The sequence below is a fragment of the Ylistrum balloti genome, unplaced genomic scaffold (assembly GCF_031769215.1).
Source record: "Ylistrum balloti isolate Yb309-2 unplaced genomic scaffold, AGI_CSIRO_Ybal_v1 Utg371640, whole genome shotgun sequence".
NCBI classification, from domain to species: Eukaryota; Metazoa; Mollusca; class Bivalvia; order Pectinida; family Pectinidae; genus Ylistrum; species Ylistrum balloti.
Window position 1 is genome coordinate 96,701 of NW_026782834.1, and position 19,333 is coordinate 116,033.

The 19,333-nt window shown below is 35.5% G+C and overlaps 2 protein-coding genes across 4 annotated transcripts; one reads left to right on the forward strand and one right to left on the reverse strand.

Annotated features, from left to right (window-relative positions):
* Positions 1–569: 569 nt before the first annotated feature.
* Positions 570–6,436, reverse strand: LOC132563201 (iron-sulfur cluster assembly scaffold protein IscU-like). Its single transcript, XM_060227953.1, has 5 exons — positions 6,336–6,436; positions 4,610–4,723; positions 3,838–3,948; positions 2,386–2,464; positions 570–1,706 (listed from the first exon to the last, which is right to left on the reverse strand). Exons 1-5 carry the CDS (start codon positions 6,420–6,422, stop codon positions 1,636–1,638), a joined length of 462 nt encoding a protein of 153 aa, XP_060083936.1. The 5' UTR covers positions 6,423–6,436; the 3' UTR covers positions 570–1,635.
* A 210-nt stretch (positions 6,437–6,646) lies between these two features.
* LOC132563209 (E3 ubiquitin-protein ligase parkin-like) lies at positions 6,647–19,333 on the forward strand. 3 transcript variants are annotated; one of them, XM_060227962.1, is made up of 12 exons: positions 6,647–6,731; positions 8,617–8,858; positions 9,070–9,187; positions 10,268–10,380; positions 12,089–12,178; positions 12,731–12,846; positions 13,316–13,452; positions 14,480–14,541; positions 16,346–16,480; positions 17,314–17,397; positions 18,390–18,507; positions 18,963–19,333. In XM_060227962.1, the coding sequence occupies exons 2-12, from the start codon at positions 8,643–8,645 to the stop codon at positions 19,064–19,066; spliced, it is 1,293 nt and encodes a 430-aa protein (XP_060083945.1). In that variant the 5' UTR covers positions 6,647–6,731; positions 8,617–8,642; the 3' UTR covers positions 19,067–19,333. The 3 variants fall into 3 exon arrangements, with proteins under 3 accessions (XP_060083945.1, XP_060083944.1, XP_060083946.1); XM_060227961.1 differs by lacking the exon at positions 6,647–6,731 and adding an exon at positions 6,743–7,019; XM_060227963.1 differs by lacking the exon at positions 6,647–6,731 and adding an exon at positions 7,053–7,394.

The window sequence follows — 19,333 nt, forward strand, 5'->3', positions numbered from 1 at the left end:
AAATAATCAAATAATATTCAAAAATGTAATTTTCCTATATAGTTTATAGTTAACATTACCCCTCACAAGGGGGAAATCTGGGGTCATGAAATTTACAGGCCACAGGGGGTTTGGGGCTACATAATCTACAATTTTGCTGCATCTTAAGCCATGAAAGATTTTTGCAAAAATTTCCTTGAGACTTTGTCTCAGGTGACCTGAAAACCACTCTTTCTGAGGGCCTATACAGGAAATGAACCTGTGTCTTCAGTGTTATCATTCCACGGCTCTACCTATTGAGCCAGAGAATCATGCTCCATCTGCTGAGTGACTGACAGCATATTTAACACAATGTACATGTCACACAGACTCGTTCCTTTTACATTTATACAAACATATGCAGGACATTTGCTTCAGTAGACCTTTGAATGTGTTCTGGATTCCCAGAAATGATTTGGACTCTTAGCTTTGAAGGAAAATGTTGTTTTCACCTATCATTCGTCTCTTTCGATTTGTGATCTGACTTCTGTAAAGTCCAAATTTCAAGAGTAAACTGAATGTCTTGATATAACTATATAATATAAAACAAGTTTTATTTGTATTTATTTTATTGGTACATAAACAATACATGTATCACTAGATATATTCATATTATCACAACTCATTCAGTGACAATAATTTTAGTCAGTGCTCAAATAACGTTTTTTTTTTTAAAATAAAAGAAAGGTTCGAAAAGCATTTGAATCATAGTAAGTTATAACAATGTCAACACACAAGCAATGTTTAATACCAAGAAAAACACAAATGAATGGAACAGTTAATTTACAGATCACAAACATCCAAAACTGCTTGGGAATTTCGATCCAAATACTTTTTGATATTCTTCGAGATATTTAAGATATCAACTGTATTTGTATGCCTTCAGGATAATTTCTTCAAATTACAATGATGTAAAGAGCTTAACCCTATAACAGCTTACTCTATCATATTAGGGTACTCCTACTTAAACCCTATAACAGCTTACTCTATCATATTAGGGTACTCCTACTTAAACCCTATAACAGCTTACTCTATCATATCATGGTACTCCTACTTAAACCCTATAACAGCTTACTCTATCATATCATGGTACTCCTACTTAAACCCTATAATAGCTTACTCTATCATCTTATGGTACTCCTACTTAAACCCTATAACAGCTTACTCTATCATATCATGGTACTCCTACTTAAACCCTATAACAGCTTACTCTATCATATCATGGTACTCCTACTTAAACCCTATAACAGCTTACTCTATCATATCATGGTACTCCTACTTAAACCCTATAATAGCTTACTCTATCACCTTATGGTACTTCTACTGAAAAAAGAAACTTTCATCACTTGTAATAATATTCCAGGTTTGATGATTGTTGCTTCCCCAGTCCAAACGTGTGGTTTTACAGTTTCTTCTGGGTGTGCTGACAATTGATCACCAGGGTGTGTGCATACAGTTTACTTGTTGGACACTTACAACAACACACAAATGCTTATAGGAAATAATGACAGTTATAAATCACTGATCTACAGATGTTTAGTCTGCTTGATTCCACTCAAACACAAAAGCTATAACTTTTTGACAGTCCCGACTGTTGGTGGTTATGTATGCTGAAGCTTAAGCCTCAACCTTCTCCTTCTTCTGTCTGTAGTTACTGAGGGCTGCCTTGATAGCATCTTCAGCCAACACTGAAACAGAAACCAGCAAGTCATAAGACATGGTACATATAAATTTTTATTTTCAGTTGCAAAAGATTTTTCTAAATTGACATTCTTTTTTCTAATATTCCTAAAAAGAATACTAAAGATGCACACAAATTTCAGTTGCATCTATACTAATGAGAGTAAGAAAATGACATTAAAATATTATGATTATTGTTGATTTTGAATAAGTTATACATGTTCAAACATTTCTTGTCATAACATTAAAATGTATTGAGTTTTGCTTCCATTTTACTTTATGTCTGAAATCTAACTGTTCATTTTTACATTGTTCTTTTGCATGCCAATAATTTAATGCAATGAGTCAATTTCATTCTAACAAAAATATTAGGGGCTAGGTTCACATAAATGAACATGTTTATTATAAAAATATATATGAATTTTAACCATGGAAATATCATTGTATTGAAGATTTCTGAAACTTCATAAGAATCATCATTCTATAACTACTGCCATCTCTCAGCATTGTCCTGTTAATGAAGAAATATCACTTGGTATGTTTAAGTTTCTATTTTTCTTCAATCAACTGTAGCAGATGCAAGAAATATCTCTCATCAATAAATATCATTACACCTGATGTATCATATTTCATGATAATTCTGAGAAACCCATTCCTCAAGGATATTAAGGAAATTAAAACACTAACTTGAACAATGTAACTTGACTGGGGGAAGGCAGAGCTCCTTTGCAATATCTGTATTTTTTATCTTGACGGCCTCATCCACCTGTTTTAACAAAACAGCCAAACAAATATTGAAATTAGTATAACCTGCATTTATGACAATCATACAATAAATTCCTGGGTATTTGTATCAAATTTGACTTTCAATATCATATCTATTTGACAAAAAGTTCATGTCTGTAATAAACTCGCTAGTACGAATTGCTGTTCAGTAAATTCTATAAACCAATGCTATTTCATTGTCCTGTACTAAGCCTATCATCTGACTTTGTGTAAGAAGTTCCATTATGTTGGCTGCCTTGGCTTATTCGAGGATAAATAGGGTATTTATATCAGGGTTGTGTATTGTTTCAACAATTAATTAGTATGTAAAGTATTTGGTATACATAGTACTGATGTCACCTTCATCACATAAAACTATATTAAATCAACCAAATACACATTCCTATATATTCACCATCCTGAAGATACTATTTCTCAACAAGAGGCCCATGGGCCTTAACGGTCATCTGACAAAAAGCAAGCCAAACCTAGAAAGTGGGTTGAGGTCATTCATTTGAACAAACTTGGTAGCCTCTCCTCCAAGCATCTTACAGGCCCAATATCAGCACTCATGGACTTTTGCTTGTTGAGAAGAAGTCGTTTGTATATTTTAACATATTTGACCCCTGTGACCTTGAAAGTGGGTTGAGGTCATTCATTTGAATAAACTTGGTAGCCTTTCCTCCCAGCATGCTACAGACCCAATATCGGCACTCATAGACTTTTGCTTATTGAGATGAAGTCCTTTGTATATTTTAACATATTTGACCCCTGTGACCTTGAAAGTGGGCCAAGGTCATTCATTTGAACAAACTTTGTAGGGCTCCATGCCAGCATGCTATGGGCCAAGTATTAGCCCCCTAGGCCTTCTAGTATTTGAGAAGAAGTTATTTAAAGATTTTGACATATTTGACCCCTGTGACCTTGAAAGTTGTTCAAGGTCATTCATTTAAACAAACTTGGTAGCCCTTCATCCCAGCATGCCACAGGCACAATATCAGCAATCTGAGCCTTTTGGTTATTGAGAAGAAGTTGTTTAAAGATTTTAACATATTTGACCCCTTCCTTTAAAGTGGGTCAAGGTCATTCATTTGAACAAACTTAGTCCTTCATCCCAGCATGTCACTGGCCCAATATCTACACTCTGAGCCTTTTGGTTAATGAGAAGAAGTTGTTTAAAGATTTTAACATATTTGACCCCTGTGACCTTTAAAGTGGGTCAAGGTCATTCATTTGAACAAACTTGGTAGAGCTCCATGCCAGTATCCTCTGTGCCAAGTATTAGCCCCCTAGACCTTCTAGTATTTGAGAAGAAGTCGTTTGAATGAAAAGTTTATGGACGGCGCACGGCGGACAGATGACCTAATAACTTACCGACTTTCCTTTAATCCATTCTGTTGCTAAGGAACTAGATGCAATAGCCGATCCACATCCAAATGTTTTGAATTTAGCATCCACAATTTTCCCATTGTCATCCACCTTTATCTGTGATTGATACAAATACATCAGAAATAATGCTTTCATACATTAAACAAAGTCTGTCATCAAGATAATGCTTTCTGATAAAAGGAATCCTAGCTGTTAATAGTGACGGTCAAATACTGGTGAAAATTGAATAGAATACACTTGTTCCTTTAACTTAGCTTCCTGTAATCCCTTTCACTTAACAAGTAAAGTTTTGCAATTTGATAGGTAAAATTTTCTATGGAGGTTAGGAAGTTATTAGAATGTATCTCTGCATCTATCTGTGACTGTATTTTAAGTCTTGGTCGACTGCAACAAAGACGAAAAATTAAATCGTGATTAGATAGTTAGAACCATTCAAAAGAAGCCATTTAAACAAGTATCTGAAACCATTACACTGCAAAAGTTAAAATACTTGACATCTGATTACAGTAAAAGCTGAGTGTGGTCCTTCAACCAAGTTAGCCCAAAATATGCTGCGAAGGACTCCCATTAACTAGCATAGCCAACAGCACAATGTAAATATGTACCAAATCTGAATCCATGAGTTGAAAATGTGTCAAATCATCAATCCATTCAAAATTGATAGTGCAAGCAACAACATTTAAATGTAGTTTTGGGGTATAGATATTAGATATACTATATGAACAAGTGGCTCAGCTATCTATAATGTATTACTCACCTGAAGTTTCATTACATCCCCACATGCTGGAGCTCCAACAAGACCTGTACCAACATTGGCGTCTTTTTTGTCTAGAGAGCCCACATTCCTGGGATTTTCATAGTGGTCAATCACCTACAGAAGCAAAAGATTTTTATTTCTGTTTCAAATATTACAAATACAAACACATTGTAATACTCTGTGAATTTTTGTAACATATCTTCAATCAGTTAACATCATAAATAAAAACATTACTTGATGCAAAAGCTCTTTCCTGTAAGTGCTTGATTGTTGTTAAACCCAGTGCAGTCCCATTTAGTTCATTGATTCCTTGCATATCCTGAGCAACATATCCAAAATGGTAAGGAGACAAATAACATATTCTATAAAATGTAGTTGCAAGGTAACCACAATACAACTAAGAGCCAAAGAAATAGCATACTGAAATATATATTGCAACTCAATACTTTGTTGTCACTTGTTTCACACTATACCATGTTTCCTTTTTACTTCCCCATTGCTCTGCAACAAAATGTGCTGTCTTGGTGCTGCCAAAACAACATGGCTAATATAACCATTTTTCTGCAGTTTAATATTTGCAAAGCGCACAAGTACAAAAAAAGTTGTTCTCAACACACTATCATGTACATACAGCTCTCTCGTAATGTGTTTTCCACAAGTCAGTCTCTTTGAACACTGCTCAATGGCCACACAGCATTCTGTTCCAACTACACCCTTTATTTTAATTAAAATCATATCTTATATCCTGGTAATTGACTGTCTACCTTAACAGAATCAAAGTCAATTTACTTTCTTTTTAACCATGGCTCTGGAACTTCAAACTAGAAACAGATAACCTCAGTAGACACTTTACTTTAGGTAAATGATCTTCTTTGACACTGCTTAAATACATACTCAATCTCCACATGTCTGTCTACCTGTAATCTGATTCCCTCCCAATTTCACTATGCATATGTAGTGCTCTAAAAATTTGCAAGAAATACAGGTGAGAGTCACTAGGCTGCAGCTCTTCGCAAGGCAGCCCTCTACTTTCTTAAAGGCTGATGTGACACAAACATGGTGCCAATCCACCGATTCTTTCCCTCAAATCTCTTGTGGTAAAATCCAAATGGCCTCTTGCCAGCCGATTTGTTTCTCAGAAAAGTCTCAAAATTTGCGTTTGCACATTTAGGCACTAGGTACTGCAATGTTTGGTAATTTATTTAAGCAACATTTTTATACATATTAAGCGATCTTGAAAACCACAAATTTGCATATCGTAACGTTAACATAGGCCATATTGGGCGAAAATTGCATCTTTTTTCGGCACTTTCTCATGTTCAAATAAATATCATTTTTGCAGTTATGCGATTTTTCATGACTAAATAAATACAACTTAAGAAAAAAAAAGAGAAGAAAAAAATCAATAAGAGCTCGGTTTAAAGTGATTTCGGCTATTTTACGTCAATAGCACAATAGGCTAATTAGCGTTTTATACAGCTGATGTACGCTACTTTGTGGTTTTCCCAGACCTAATTAAACTATATTGCCTATGACGGCAATAATCAGTTCAGAATAATATCTCTAAAGTCACCGTGCATGGTGATACTGTGTGTACACATTAAGTTTATAGCACATGTACATGAAGGTCAGAATATATGCTCAGATTACAATAAAAAAGAAAATTCGAGAGAGAAACTACCACCTTGCATACACTACAGTAAAGTTATTAAACACAAATGCTTACATTTTTATGATACAGAGCCACTGGCGATGCAAACTTGCTATCGAAAAAGGGTTTCAATGCTCGAGATGTAGAACGTAGAAGAGCCATTTCACATGTTTATATTTTTCTATGCCGAATTACCTACTTCCGGTTACATACGTAAAGAGTACGTAATTTAAACTAGTTTTAAAAAGCAAAATACGAACTTTATTTTCATATAATAGTCTTAGGTCTCAATTAAAATACTTTTCGGGCACCAAATATGTTGTATTTAAATGAAGATCACATTTTTCTTTTGCGTAGATATACGTTATGAAACAATCCAGGGGAGATCTCATTGTGCAACTTCCGGATAAATCAAAGTGACCGTCATAGATTATGCTGTGCTAATTATACTCAACAATTGCTTTATTTTTTGTGAGGACTTATACTTAACACAAGAATACACTTGAATATGTTAAATAGAAATAATGTAGTTCCATGTGAACATGTCACTTTAGGTTCTGTCCTATGTAATATCATGGTAAAGTGAAAGTAGATCTACGCCGCTTTCGTGTAACCTTGTTGAAACGGTTCAGATGGTCTGGAGTTATTCCAATAGACACGAACGCATATGTACCGAATGTTGGACCTGATTTGTGTGAAGCTCAAAATGTACAGTTTCGGAATTTTCTATTCAGCATAAAACAATTATCTAAAATCAAGGTACCATTCATTTCACTCATACTTAAAAGACGAGACGACCTAATCCCTTTTTGGGATTCCTCCTTCGGTCTCATTTATATCGGGCGTTTGACAATGTCTCTGATCCCAAAAGGGATTATGGACGACATAGTTTAATATCAGTAAAGATTCTTACCTAATCAGTAACTCCCTAGCAGCAGCTAACATGTAAATAAATGTGTGTGGTTACAAAGATACGCTAGCTTATTGCACATTTTTGGAGATACTTGCACATAAAAAGTCAACTTACTATATTGTTAATCATAGTTCACATAATCAAATTTGTACACAACAGAGTGATCTCTTTTACTAATAAGTCAAACACAATCCTCATCATTCTTTCCAAATATTTGACATGTAAGTATAGTTCAGTGCACAGTACACTATTTTCCCTTTTGTTGACCTCCATGCCATTGGAACATTTTTACAGCTTACTGATGTGTACCTTTGGTCTACACTGGTGTTCCCCTTTCACATTTTTTATGCTCCGACTTTATATTGAAGAAGAGGTGACCATGTTTCCCTTTTTGATAGTCTGACCCTGTTGAAACACACTGCAAAGCTTTTTTAAAAAATTTCAGTCGCATGCTAACTATCGCTTCAGTTTGTTGAATGTCCGGTCTCTCTCACAAATTTATTGATGGCCAGATTTCAATCACAATGGAGAATATTTACTTTGACATTGTGTTGTTCCATTTCTTCATAAAATATCATGGTGCCAAATTTTTCATGTCACTGGGAAACTGGGTCATCTGATTTTGTGCCATGTATATGTCTGAGGACTTTGTGTGAGTGGTGTCCTTTCTCTACAACACTAGTATCTGTGGCATTCTTATGTCAACCATGTCTGGCATCTGTCATTATATCTATGCCATCTAAGTCTTCATAACTGGGAACTTCTTCAATGACAGCAGTTTGAATGCTGTCTTCATGTTCCTCTCTAATGGCATGAACATGTAGATCAAAGAGCTCTTGTCATTTATCCTTTGTGATTCACCCCTTTTGTGCCCCAGCAGAAAGCCTTATAATGTAGTGAATAGGAAGCTTACACTACCGACCATAACGTGGCATATCCTATTGTTTACAAGGTATCTGTTGTTGTGGATATTAGTATCTGATCATAAAGTTTAGAATACTCTACCCATGTATTGTTTACATTAGTAATTGGATAAAGATTACACGTGTGTTGATGTGTGTAAGGAGTCTGATTTATATACATTGCCATCAATGTTGAGAAATTGATGACCAGATTCATATTCCTCATGAAAAAGTCAGTGACTATGATAAGACTTTTGTCTAAAATTTTTTTGTCCAATATGTATTTGAACAAATTCTTCCTAGGCTAAGATTTAGTATTTCTAGTCATTTTCCCAAATTGTCTCCCTTTTATACCCTCACCTCGGTTTTCAATAGCACAATGCTTCCAGAAATATTGAGTGTACTTCATGCTGAAATTCTGAAAACTAATGATATTCAATGCAGAAAAAAACCCTGATGACCAGGAGAAGCAGAAAAAGATGGTAAATGTAATCTACATTCAGATGTCACTCATATGATCATGTTGGATGTTTTCTTTTAGAATTATTAGCGCGAAGACAATGACCAATGTTCACGGCTCTCAGAAATAGAAGTGGGCTCCAGATGTCCACCATACTTCTTACTGTAAAGTTCAGCTCTTCATGTTCCTGTCCTGTTGAAGTGGATATCGATTCAAGTATTCTCGATGTGAAATCAACCTTGTCTAAACAACTCCAGATTCCCACAGATGAAATACAGATCATTCTAGCAGGAAGAGTCTTGGAGGATAAATCTACAATAAAGGTACAATTGAAATATTATATTGAGGTTTTAGAAATTATGAATTAATCTCAGCTTCTCTTGCTACAATCATGTTATTTTAGAATTCCTATAATCTTAACACAAATTGAAGCATCAATATACATTTAGAGGCTTCAGAACAACAAACAAGTTTTGATGATTTGTTTTGTTATTTATATATTACTCATATGACTATCAAATTATTCCTTTTTAGGACCTGTGTATCAGTAACTGTTCAGTTCTACATGCCTTTCAACAGAAACAACCAGAAATTGACATCAAACTGAGAGAAGGTGCAGTAGGTGGTGATACCAGTACAACATTTAGGAAAGGTGAAGTTAGAACTGATATCGACACAATTGTGAGGAAGGATGGTGTTAGAACTGATATCAGATCAGGGTGAGGAAGGATGGTGTTAGAACTGATATCAGATCAGGGTTAGGAAGGATGGTGTTAGAACTGATATCAGATCAGGGTGAGGAAAGATGGTGTTAGAACTGATATCAGATCAGGGTGAGGAAAGATGGTGTTAGAACTGATATCAGTACAAAGGTGAGGAAGGATGGTGTTAGAACTGATATCAGTACAAGGGTGAGGAAGGATGATGTTAGAACTGTTATCAGTACAAGGGTGAGGAAGGATGGTGTTAGAACTGATATCAGTACAAGGGTGAGGAAGGATGATGTTAGAACTGTTATCAGTACAAGGGTGAGGAAGGATGGTGTTAGAACTGATATCAGTACAAGGGTGAGGAAGGATGGTGTTAGAACTGATATCAGTACAAGGGTGAGGAAGGATGGTGTTAGAACTGATATCAGTACAAGGGTGAGGAAATGTGAAGTTCGAACTGATTTCACAAATATTTATGTTTAACATACAAGTCATTTGGTTAATAACTTGCATCACATATTATAGAATGATTGATTGATCACAAAATATACCGTAAATATTCGCGTATAGTGCACACTTTTTTAAGCTGAAACTGTCGTGTCAAAAAGGGGGTGCGCACTATACGCAGGTACATGCCATTCCTGGGGTTATCATTCCCAAGTTCTGCGTCCGCCATATTGGATTACCTCCCTTCACATAGTTATATGTAAAAGTCGTCAGTCTTATATGATAGTTTGGAGATAAAAACAACAAAAAAATAAAATAAAATAAATTTCGAATGTTTTAATCATCTGCCATTCACGCTAGCATTACTGTGAATCTAAGTTTTTTTTCGTTTCCCGTCGGTCTTACTATTGGTCGGGGCTATAGTAGTGTCTGAATTTCTGCCTCTGGTACATGTAGTTAAAAATTATGGACTCACTAAAACAAACTATTCTAGAATTCACTTAAGTGAGGGCAACATATAAAATGGCTTTTGGCAGACATATACTAATCAATGTTGACCTTGTTATATTAATCAGTTGAGCCATATTACCAGTACTTTGTCTACTGTAAGAAGTGCCAATGTCTACAACCAGGAAAACTGAGGGTCAGATGTCAGGCCTGTAACGATGGCTACATCATTCTGTCTAGGGTAAGTACAGTCAGGACAACTGAGGGTCAGATGTCAGGCCTGTAACAATGGCTACATCATTCTGTCTAGGGTAAGTACAGTCAGGACAACTGAGGGTCAGATGTCAGGCCTGTAACAATGGCTACATCATTCTGTCTAGGGTAAGTACAGTCAGGACAACTGAGGTCAGATGTCAGGCCTGTAACAATGGCTACATCATTCTGTCTAGGGTAAGTACAATCAGGACAACTGAGGGTCAGATGTCGGGCCTGTAACAATGGCTACATCATTCTGTCTAGGGTAAGTACAGTCAGGACAACTGAGGGTCAGATGTTATTGTTGTCAGGATGGTGACATCATACTGTCTTGTGGAAAGGACAGCCAGGAAAACTGAGGGTTAAGTGTCAGTCTTGTCAAATGGACTCGATTAGCATTTTGAAGTTCAGTTTGGTTATTCATGAATAATCTATAACAGTTGATGAATTCATGAATTTACCAAATATGTTTTTACCTCTTTTTTTCAAAAGACCAAGTTATGTTATTGTATATCATAGTATCTGACCCTACTTGTCATGAACGACAGAGCTGTTTTTGACCAAAGTTGGTTTAAGGCATCTTTGGGGGAAGGGAAACCTTTATAAATGTTGGGTCTTTGCCCTCAGAGGCCAGAGGAGTAGATTCCAGTATGGGAAAACAGCAAGTTCTTTTAAATCCTACTCCTCCTGTAAGAATGATCGTATTTTTGCGTACAATGATTGGAAACATTCTTGGGTGAAAGTAAATCAATATCAGGATTCTGTCCCATTTTGTCGGTAGCATCCTTAGGTGAAGGGAAAGAATTTGTCCTTATTGGGTCTGGAAGGGATAAAAAGGGAAAAAATTTTGTTTAAACCGTCGGTCTGGGCCCTATCTGCCCTATGTGGCAGGTGGAGCCAAATATGGGCCACATAACAGGTATAAAGCTTCCTTGAAAAAAGGACATTCAGATTTGTGTAAATGCAGGTTTTGGCCCCCTGAGGCCAGAGAGTTGGAGCCTGATGGGAAAATAGAGCACATTTTGTTTTTCCAGTTTGATGGGAAGCATGCTTAGGTGAAGGGGAATCTATTCTATATGAATGGTAGGTCTCGGCACTCTTGGGCAGAGGGATAGGGACCCACAGAGGGAACAAAGCAAATTTGTTAAAGTCCTACTCTTCCTGTAGAAATGATTGTATTTTTGCCAAATTTGGTCAGATGCATTCTCATGTAAAGGAGAATCAATTTTGTTTAAATGGTAGGAATTATTGGATTTTGCCAAAATTTGGTCTGAAGAATTCTTATTTCGCTGGGATGGGAGGGGTTGAGCCCAATAAATGAAATACAGCAAATTCTTTCAAAGGATTCTTAGTCTTGAGGAATTGTTAAATTATTGCCCCTATTTGGGTCTGAAACATCCAACTGCTATGGGGAAGGGATCTAAATTTTGCATAAATTTGTGCATCTGATCCCCATGGGGCAAAGATGTGGGACTTCATAGGGTATATATATCTATCAATCTTTTAAAAAAAACTTTTCATTTAGATGAAGCAATTAAACCATGTGAACAATACAGGCCCTATAGGCCTCTTGTTTGATAATGAATCAGTTTCTCATTTTTTTTACCCAAAGATCATAAAAAGAAATTGTTTTGTATATTTTGGATCTTGCATCTTAAACTGATGCACTGCCCACTCTACATTTACATTGACAGGATCCTGAGAATTTTGACGATGTGTTACAAAGTGGACGTATTCAAGGAGAATGTAAAAGTGAGCAATGTAATGGACAACAGAGGGAGGCGGTGAGTATGTAGCAAGTTTCAGCAGATTTTTCTTCACGGGATACTGCTTAAGAAGAAGAACACTGCGGTTATAAAAAAAAATTGATAAAAGTTGTAATGATAATTTAAATATTAAAATTAAGACTGGAAAATCAAAGAAACAACCATTTTTTTTTTGAGGGGATATTAAGTTCTCTATGGCACCATCCTCAAAATTCCAGAAGTTATGATCATTTATGATCTCAGCAGAATTTTGAGGATGCTTTGGCACTCCATTTTAACTCCTAACTCTCAGGCTGCAGTGAAAACCAAGGGATCAAATGCCTTGGACCGTCCTACTACCTTCGGGTTATGATTTTGACTGTTCCCTTGTTACTAGTAAAACAACTGTGTGACCGTAGTGTGTTGGGCTAGACACAAAATCAACTCTAGTATCTTCATTCTTATGCTAGCCCTACAATTTTGTACTAGTAATGGTAAGATAAAAAAAAAAAAAATTGACAAAATCGATTAAAGTGATTTTTATTCCTGTTGGATGTAAATTCAATAACATTTAAATTTATTGTATTTTAGAATTTTTTTTTTAAATGTACTGGACATCGAAGTGAAGAAGGTGATACAGCTGCAGTGTTAAAACATACACGACCGAACAGGAAGCGTAGAGCTTGTATTGTCTGCTCAGATATAGGGTTTGTATCAGATTATGATAATCAGCATTCTAGTATTGTCTTGGCTGAGACCTGACACCTGTTATATGTAACATAGCCACATATAATATGTGTATTTAAATTAATGTAAAAAATAGGATGGTAAATTTAACATTCTATAAACTGTTTTAATTTTCTTTCGCAATTTTGAATTGTGCAAAAAAAAAAAAAAAAAATTAATAGACCCAACTGCATATACATAGCACTGAATTGAATATTACAGATCAGTCAAAGAATTGTAAGGTTGGTTTTCTCACCTGATTGCAGAAGGAAAGGTTTTTTTTTTTAAATAAAGAATATTTTTAAGGAATGCCATACTGTTGGTTTGTATTTAACATACATAAGAAGCCTTTATAATAATGATCAGTTACACAATACGGTAGTAGAAATGCTTGATATCAAATAAGAAAAGATGATGTGATGTCTAAGTGAATGGTTCTGGTGTTTTCAGGTCTCCTGTAATGGTGTTTCCATGTGAACGACACCATGTCATCTGTCTTGATTGTTTTAAATCCTACGGAGTTGTGAGGCTAAATGACAGAAGTTTCACAGAAGATGAAAATATAGGATATAGTCTACCATGTCCAGGTAAACTCCCATCAATATGTACATACATTCACTCTAGTAGCTAGAGCTAATGAGGCAGATAAAACGCAGTTAAAGAGGCCATACTACCCTCCCATCAATATGTACATTCATTCACCCTAGTAGCTAGAGGTAACAAGGCAGATAAAACACCATTAAAGAGGCCAAACTACCCTCCCATCAATATGTACATACATTCAACCTAGTAGCTAGAGCAAGTGAGGCAGATAAAACACCATTAAAGAGGCCAAACTACCCTCCCATCAATATGTACATACATTCAACCTAGTAGCTAGAGCTAATGAGGCAGATAAAATGCAGTTAAAGAGGCCAGACTACCCTCCTATCAATATGTACATTTATTTACCCTAGTAGCTATAGCTAATGAGGCAGATAAAACACCATTAAAGAGGCCAAACTACCCTTCCATCAATATGTACATAGATTCAACCTAGTAGCTAGAGGTAACAAGGCAGATAAAACACCATTAAAGAGGCCATACTACCCTCCCATCAATATGTACATTCATTCACCCTAGCAGCTAGAACTAAAGAGGTAGAAAAAACACAGTGAAAAAGGTATTCACACAATTTATTATTAAATGTACAAAAGTCTTATGGTGATCTATTCTAATACACTTCATTTGGCATCATGTGTCGTGCTACCACAAACAATTTAACTCTTTTAACTTCTTAATAATCCCTGATCTGATTTCAGTGAAACTTTGCATAAACTTTTCCTGGTCTAAGATGAACCAAAAGTGTGAATGATACTGACCCCACCCCCCAGGGGCCTGATGGGCTGGGACAAAAGAGGTCTAATTTACTTAAATTTCTTCTCAACACCAAGATATAGTAGAATCAAATACTATACTATATTCAGTGACACTTGATAACTATCTTTTAACCTTTATAGTCAATACTGCTTATCTCAGGTGACCGTCAAGCCCGCTAGACGTCTTGTAAATCGTGAACCAATGAAAACTGATGAATTCCATCACGTGTTACCTTTAAATTTTTTTCGCTTACAGTTGGTTGCCGTAATTCTTTACTTGAAGATGCTCATCATTTCTGCCTTTTAGGAGTCGATCAGGTATGAAGTATTATTATTTCCAATCTAGCGAAAACACACAGCTGTTGAGAATTATATATCTAGGAGTGAACTTAAACTGTATAAGCATTCAAAGTTGATCAAAGTATAATTTTTAAACTTTAAGATCTATTGGCATAAAGTGTCACAGGTGCACATCATTATAAACTCATGTGACATTATTGAAACATGGCCAAAAGTTTGGCACCACCCATATATTAGAATGGGCTAGATTTTGTTTGCTAAATTTAAGAAAAATATTCAATGACAACTCAACAGGATATATAGAGACTATTTTTAGGCATCAAGCGAAACTATACACAGTTTATCGGAAAAGAAATTAACAGAACTGAAAGTGCTGTTCAATTTTCAAAACACAGGTTCAAAAAAGTATTACCAGAGTCTACAAAAAAGAGTGACTTAAACTCTGTCTTGTTAAAAAAATGTGTAATCAAATCATCAAAACTTGTTACTTGATTAAGATCAACTAATTAATATGTTTCATTGGGTAAAACCACCACACTCCTGGGACAATATTCATGCTCATCATCTCATACCCTTGACCAGATACTGAGGCTTGTTCCGAGGAAACCTCCGCCACTCCTGAATTGAACTGTTTTGTATTTTAAATGCCTGACTTGTCCAAGGTAGTCTGACACATGCTCAATTGGGTGCATGTCTGGTGACACTGCAGGTCATGGGAATGTCTCTTGTTGAAGGTAGTCTTGTACTAGGTGGGCTCTGCATGGCTTGGCTTTGCCATCCATTAGGATAGGCTGATCTGCTAATGAATGTGGAACAACTAAAGGCTGAAGGATCAGATCAAGATACTTTTACCCATTTAAAAATCCATATAGGACATTCAAGAAAAGATTTAAGGGTCAAGAAAAGCATCCCAAAATTGTGCCCAGAATGTGATTCTGATGTTTCCCAGTATTTCTTGGTCCCCAAACATAGAACCTGTCGTCTGTTGGACTAAGTTAAAAGCGACTTTCATCAGACTAGTGGGCTCTTCATCAGGACCTAACATTTCATGTCACATGTTTGTGCTTTTCAGTCAATAGAGGATATTTAACTGGTTGGCAGAAGTGAATTTGTATATTGTTCAGACGTCTTTTGATGGTATGCCAGCTAATACAAACATGGTGTACCTCTTTCATCTGAGCTGTTGGCAGTGGTGCATTGGCCTTGTCATGCCTTTTTACACAGCAGTCTTTCTTCTCTATCTGTAGTCTTTGAAGGTTTACCAGATCTTGGATGCTTGTCAACATGTTTGATTCAGGAGCTGCATTAACTGAGAGATAACAGAATGGCTGACATTAAAACATACAGCTACTGGCCTGTATGTAATATCACCTAGAACCATTCCAGAGGCTTTCAGCATTTGTCAATTTTCAATGTACCATTTTAAAATATAGTATGAATATGTGTATGATTTACCAGTAATACACATACAAGTGCTGCTTTAGGTGGCAAACAAAATTGTTTTGTTGGAGTATGGGGTACCCCAGTAGTTAACTTGAGTGTATCGTTTTAGTGGCATACAACACCAAACACAGATGGAGACACTACAAGGAGTACGACAAGATTTATTTTTACAAAAGGAAAAAGTCAATTTGGTTAAGAATTTCATACTAAAATGGATGGTCCCTAACTTATGGCCAAGAGTATATAATACATGTAAAATTAAATAATAAACAAATTTATATACTAGAAGTATTAATGAAGAAAAAAATGTTGAGGTTGTGTATACTTGTTCCTGAATTAAAATAAGACTTAAACATTTATTAACACCTCTCCGACCCAGTATGAAAGGTACAAGAACTTTGCTACAGAGGAGTATGTGCTGCAGAATGGAGGAGTGCTGTGCCCTGCAGTAGGATGTGGCGCTGGATTCCTTCTTGCTGAGGTTTCCCGCAAGGTTACCTGCCCTACTTGTCAGGTATGGAATATTACACTGAATTGTCCACTAATATCAAACCAAATTCAAATTCTGAAATTCAATATGACAGCTAATATCATTTTTACATATAAAAAAGATACATTTTTTGCTTATTGAAGTTTCATTGTAAAATCTACAAAAGAAATTTTTATTGAAATCACTAAATTATAACTCCTGTTTGGTCTTATTTTCTACTAAATTTTCGTACTAGAATATGTTTGTAAGGTTGATTCATCGTAGAAATTGAGAATGTTGCTTTTGAGGAAGAAAGGGTTGGTTCAGAAACGTGTGGCATGAAATGGAGGAAAGATCATAAAACCTTGTCCTGTTAGTGTAAATGTACTCATTATAACTAGATTAGACCTGGAGGGGAATCCTAGGGCTAAGGAACATGGGGGTAAATCTGATCCTCCATGCCATACCAAATAAGATATTAATTTGATTTGGAGTGTATTTATGATTAAGGATCGTTTGGACAGAGGGGCAGGCCTAATTTGGGAACAATAGTTGTTAAAATTGAAACTTTTTCAGCATTTACTTCACTATTGAGATCAGGAAATGTTATACAAATGGAAGTTGTGCTCCAAAGTACCAAGAAACAGAACGTGAAATTTTTAATACATGTATTCGTAATATTGATGAAAATTAGTCTTTCATAATATAGGGAAGCATTCAGGTAAATGTGTTTTTTTTTTTTTTTTTTGCAATATTTGGGAAACATTCAGGAAATCACAAAGCTGTTACCTCCCTTAATATACTCACTCTTATATTGTTTTAAAAGAGTACTGTGTTTAAACAGCCCAGCACTTATTGACCTTCCTATACTTACATAGTATACATTCTGTGGAGAGTGTAAGCTGGAGTACCACGAGGATCCAGACTGTCAAGCTTTGGTCATACAGGAGTCATCCTCACAGGTCAGAACAGAACATTATTATCTTTTGCCCATCTTGATGGACTTTCAAATTACCTTATGTCTGTAGTCCACTAGTGTTATCACTATTTCTTGAGAAGTCCTAGATGGATCTTTCACAAATTTCAAACGTAGGTTCCCCTCGGTCCCAAGTTGTACCCATTGGATTTTTGGACTAATCAGAAAAGCTAAATGGCTGACAAGTGACCATCTTTGATTTTTCAGTGTAAGATTATCTGTTTAGAGGAATTTTCAAATATATTATGATGAGCAAAAACAAAGGATATAATAGAAAAAAAGGAAAAAGATATAAATCTTAAACACAATATAAAAACCAAACAATTGTAGGTGCCAAGATCCCTCTGGGATCTCTTATTATCCTGAAAATATCATTTTAGGAATTTTAAGACCCATCAGATATCTTGCTGTACTTACTTAATATGACTACCTAAGTGTTCAGAAATTCTTCAGTAATTAGAAGAACCCTCAAAAACTCTGTAGACATTTTTTAAAAGTTAACGTTTTTTGTGCTGAATATTTAAAATATTAAAAAAAGAACAAAAATAAAACATACATTCTATTATGGTTGCTGGACTGTACAATCTGCAACATATATTGTAACTTATGGATGCGTTGAGGTGTGAAACAAGTATGTAACAAGTTCGGTAACAGTTGGACTTAAAAAATTTTGAGCAACAGATCTATGCAAAACTTGAAGGTGAAATGTTGACACTGCTGCCATTACTGCCAGAAAAATAACACCATTGCCTTACATTCACAACTTTTTATCACATGCAACACAGAAATCACCAGTTGATTATATTTGTCTCTTTCCAGCACGTAATATAATGCTGGGTGTGCAAAAAATTGTCTCTTTATCATGTAAATTATGTAAAAAAAATCCAGACCTGTTCTGGATATTTTTTCAACTCTTTAGAATTGATGAATGTATTAGATTTGGACATTAATTACACATCACTATTTTTATGCTTGTAGAATTATATTGTTAGTGAGGAACAAGAGCTAAGGGCAAGATGGAACCTTGAATCACTGGAAACAATAGGACGTATTTCCAAACCCTGTCCTAACTGTAAAACCAATACAGAGAAAGCAGGTATGTTTTATATTTCTATAATTACTACGCTGGAGTCAGAGCAACCATTGGATAAAACTGAGTTATATAACACTTACTCCACCGAGGATAAAGTTCAGATATCAAATTTAATAGCTAATTTAATAGTGACTTCATAGCTTAAGATATTTTATTTAATAACTTGAATTGAACTATGGATTCAGGTGATAATGTGAAATATCATTTTCACAGATATTTACCACAGATGGTTAAGTGATAAGGAACAAAATTTCGCATCAGTAGTCAGACCTCACTATAATGGCCACTTGAAGGAAGGAAGGACAGTGACTTTTATAGAGAGGGGCCTCTGACTTACTAAACTTTTGCTCAACCAATTGAGCTTAAGAGAAGTTCTTGGAGTATACAAATTAAGTGCATTACTTTTCAACGTAAACCAACCCCCATTCAACTGTCTCAATTTTATTCATCTCCATCAGGTGGCTGTATGCATATGAGTTGTTCACGGTGTTATTTTGAATGGTGCTGGATGTGCGAAAAAGAATGGACAAGAGATTGTCAAGGCAATCACTGGTTTGGATGACCTTTTTCTCTGGAACTACATAAAACTGGGCTACCTGTGTTGACATGGAGCAAGGACCTTTACCTTATAGCATTGTCGACTTGAACTGATACGTTTACTTATCTTAGTGTAATAAAAACATTGACTAACCTAGATGTCAGAAAATACATGTGTGTATAATTCAGCTACAAAAATACAAGTCATACTTTCAATTTGGATTGAATATCTCCTGTTTGTAGTGAGAAATTAATAATATTGAATAAATTTGAACATGAATTTGTATAGAAA

Bases quoted from the DNA above. Each gene is read 5' to 3' on its own strand.
- LOC132563209 (XM_060227962.1), top strand. From the start codon at position 8,643: ATGTTCACGGCTCTCAGAAATAGAAGTGGGCTCCAGATGTCCACCATA. The intron at 9,188-10,267 runs GTGAAGTTAGAA...TATATTAATCAG, and splicing joins CAGTACAACATTTAGGAAAG to TTGAGCCATATTACCAGTAC. The intron at 16,481-17,313 runs GTATGGAATATT...ATACTTACATAG, and splicing joins TTACCTGCCCTACTTGTCAG to TATACATTCTGTGGAGAGTG.
- LOC132563201 (XM_060227953.1), bottom strand. From the start codon at position 6,422: ATGGCTCTTCTACGTTCTACATCTCGAGCATTGAAACCCTTTTTCGAT. The intron at 4,724-6,335 runs GTAAGCATTTGT...TTGCTTCTGTAG, and splicing joins TGGCTCTGTATCATAAAAAT to GTGATTGACCACTATGAAAA. The intron at 3,949-4,609 runs GTGAGTAATACA...TATCAATCACAG, and splicing joins GGGATGTAATGAAACTTCAG to ATAAAGGTGGATGACAATGG.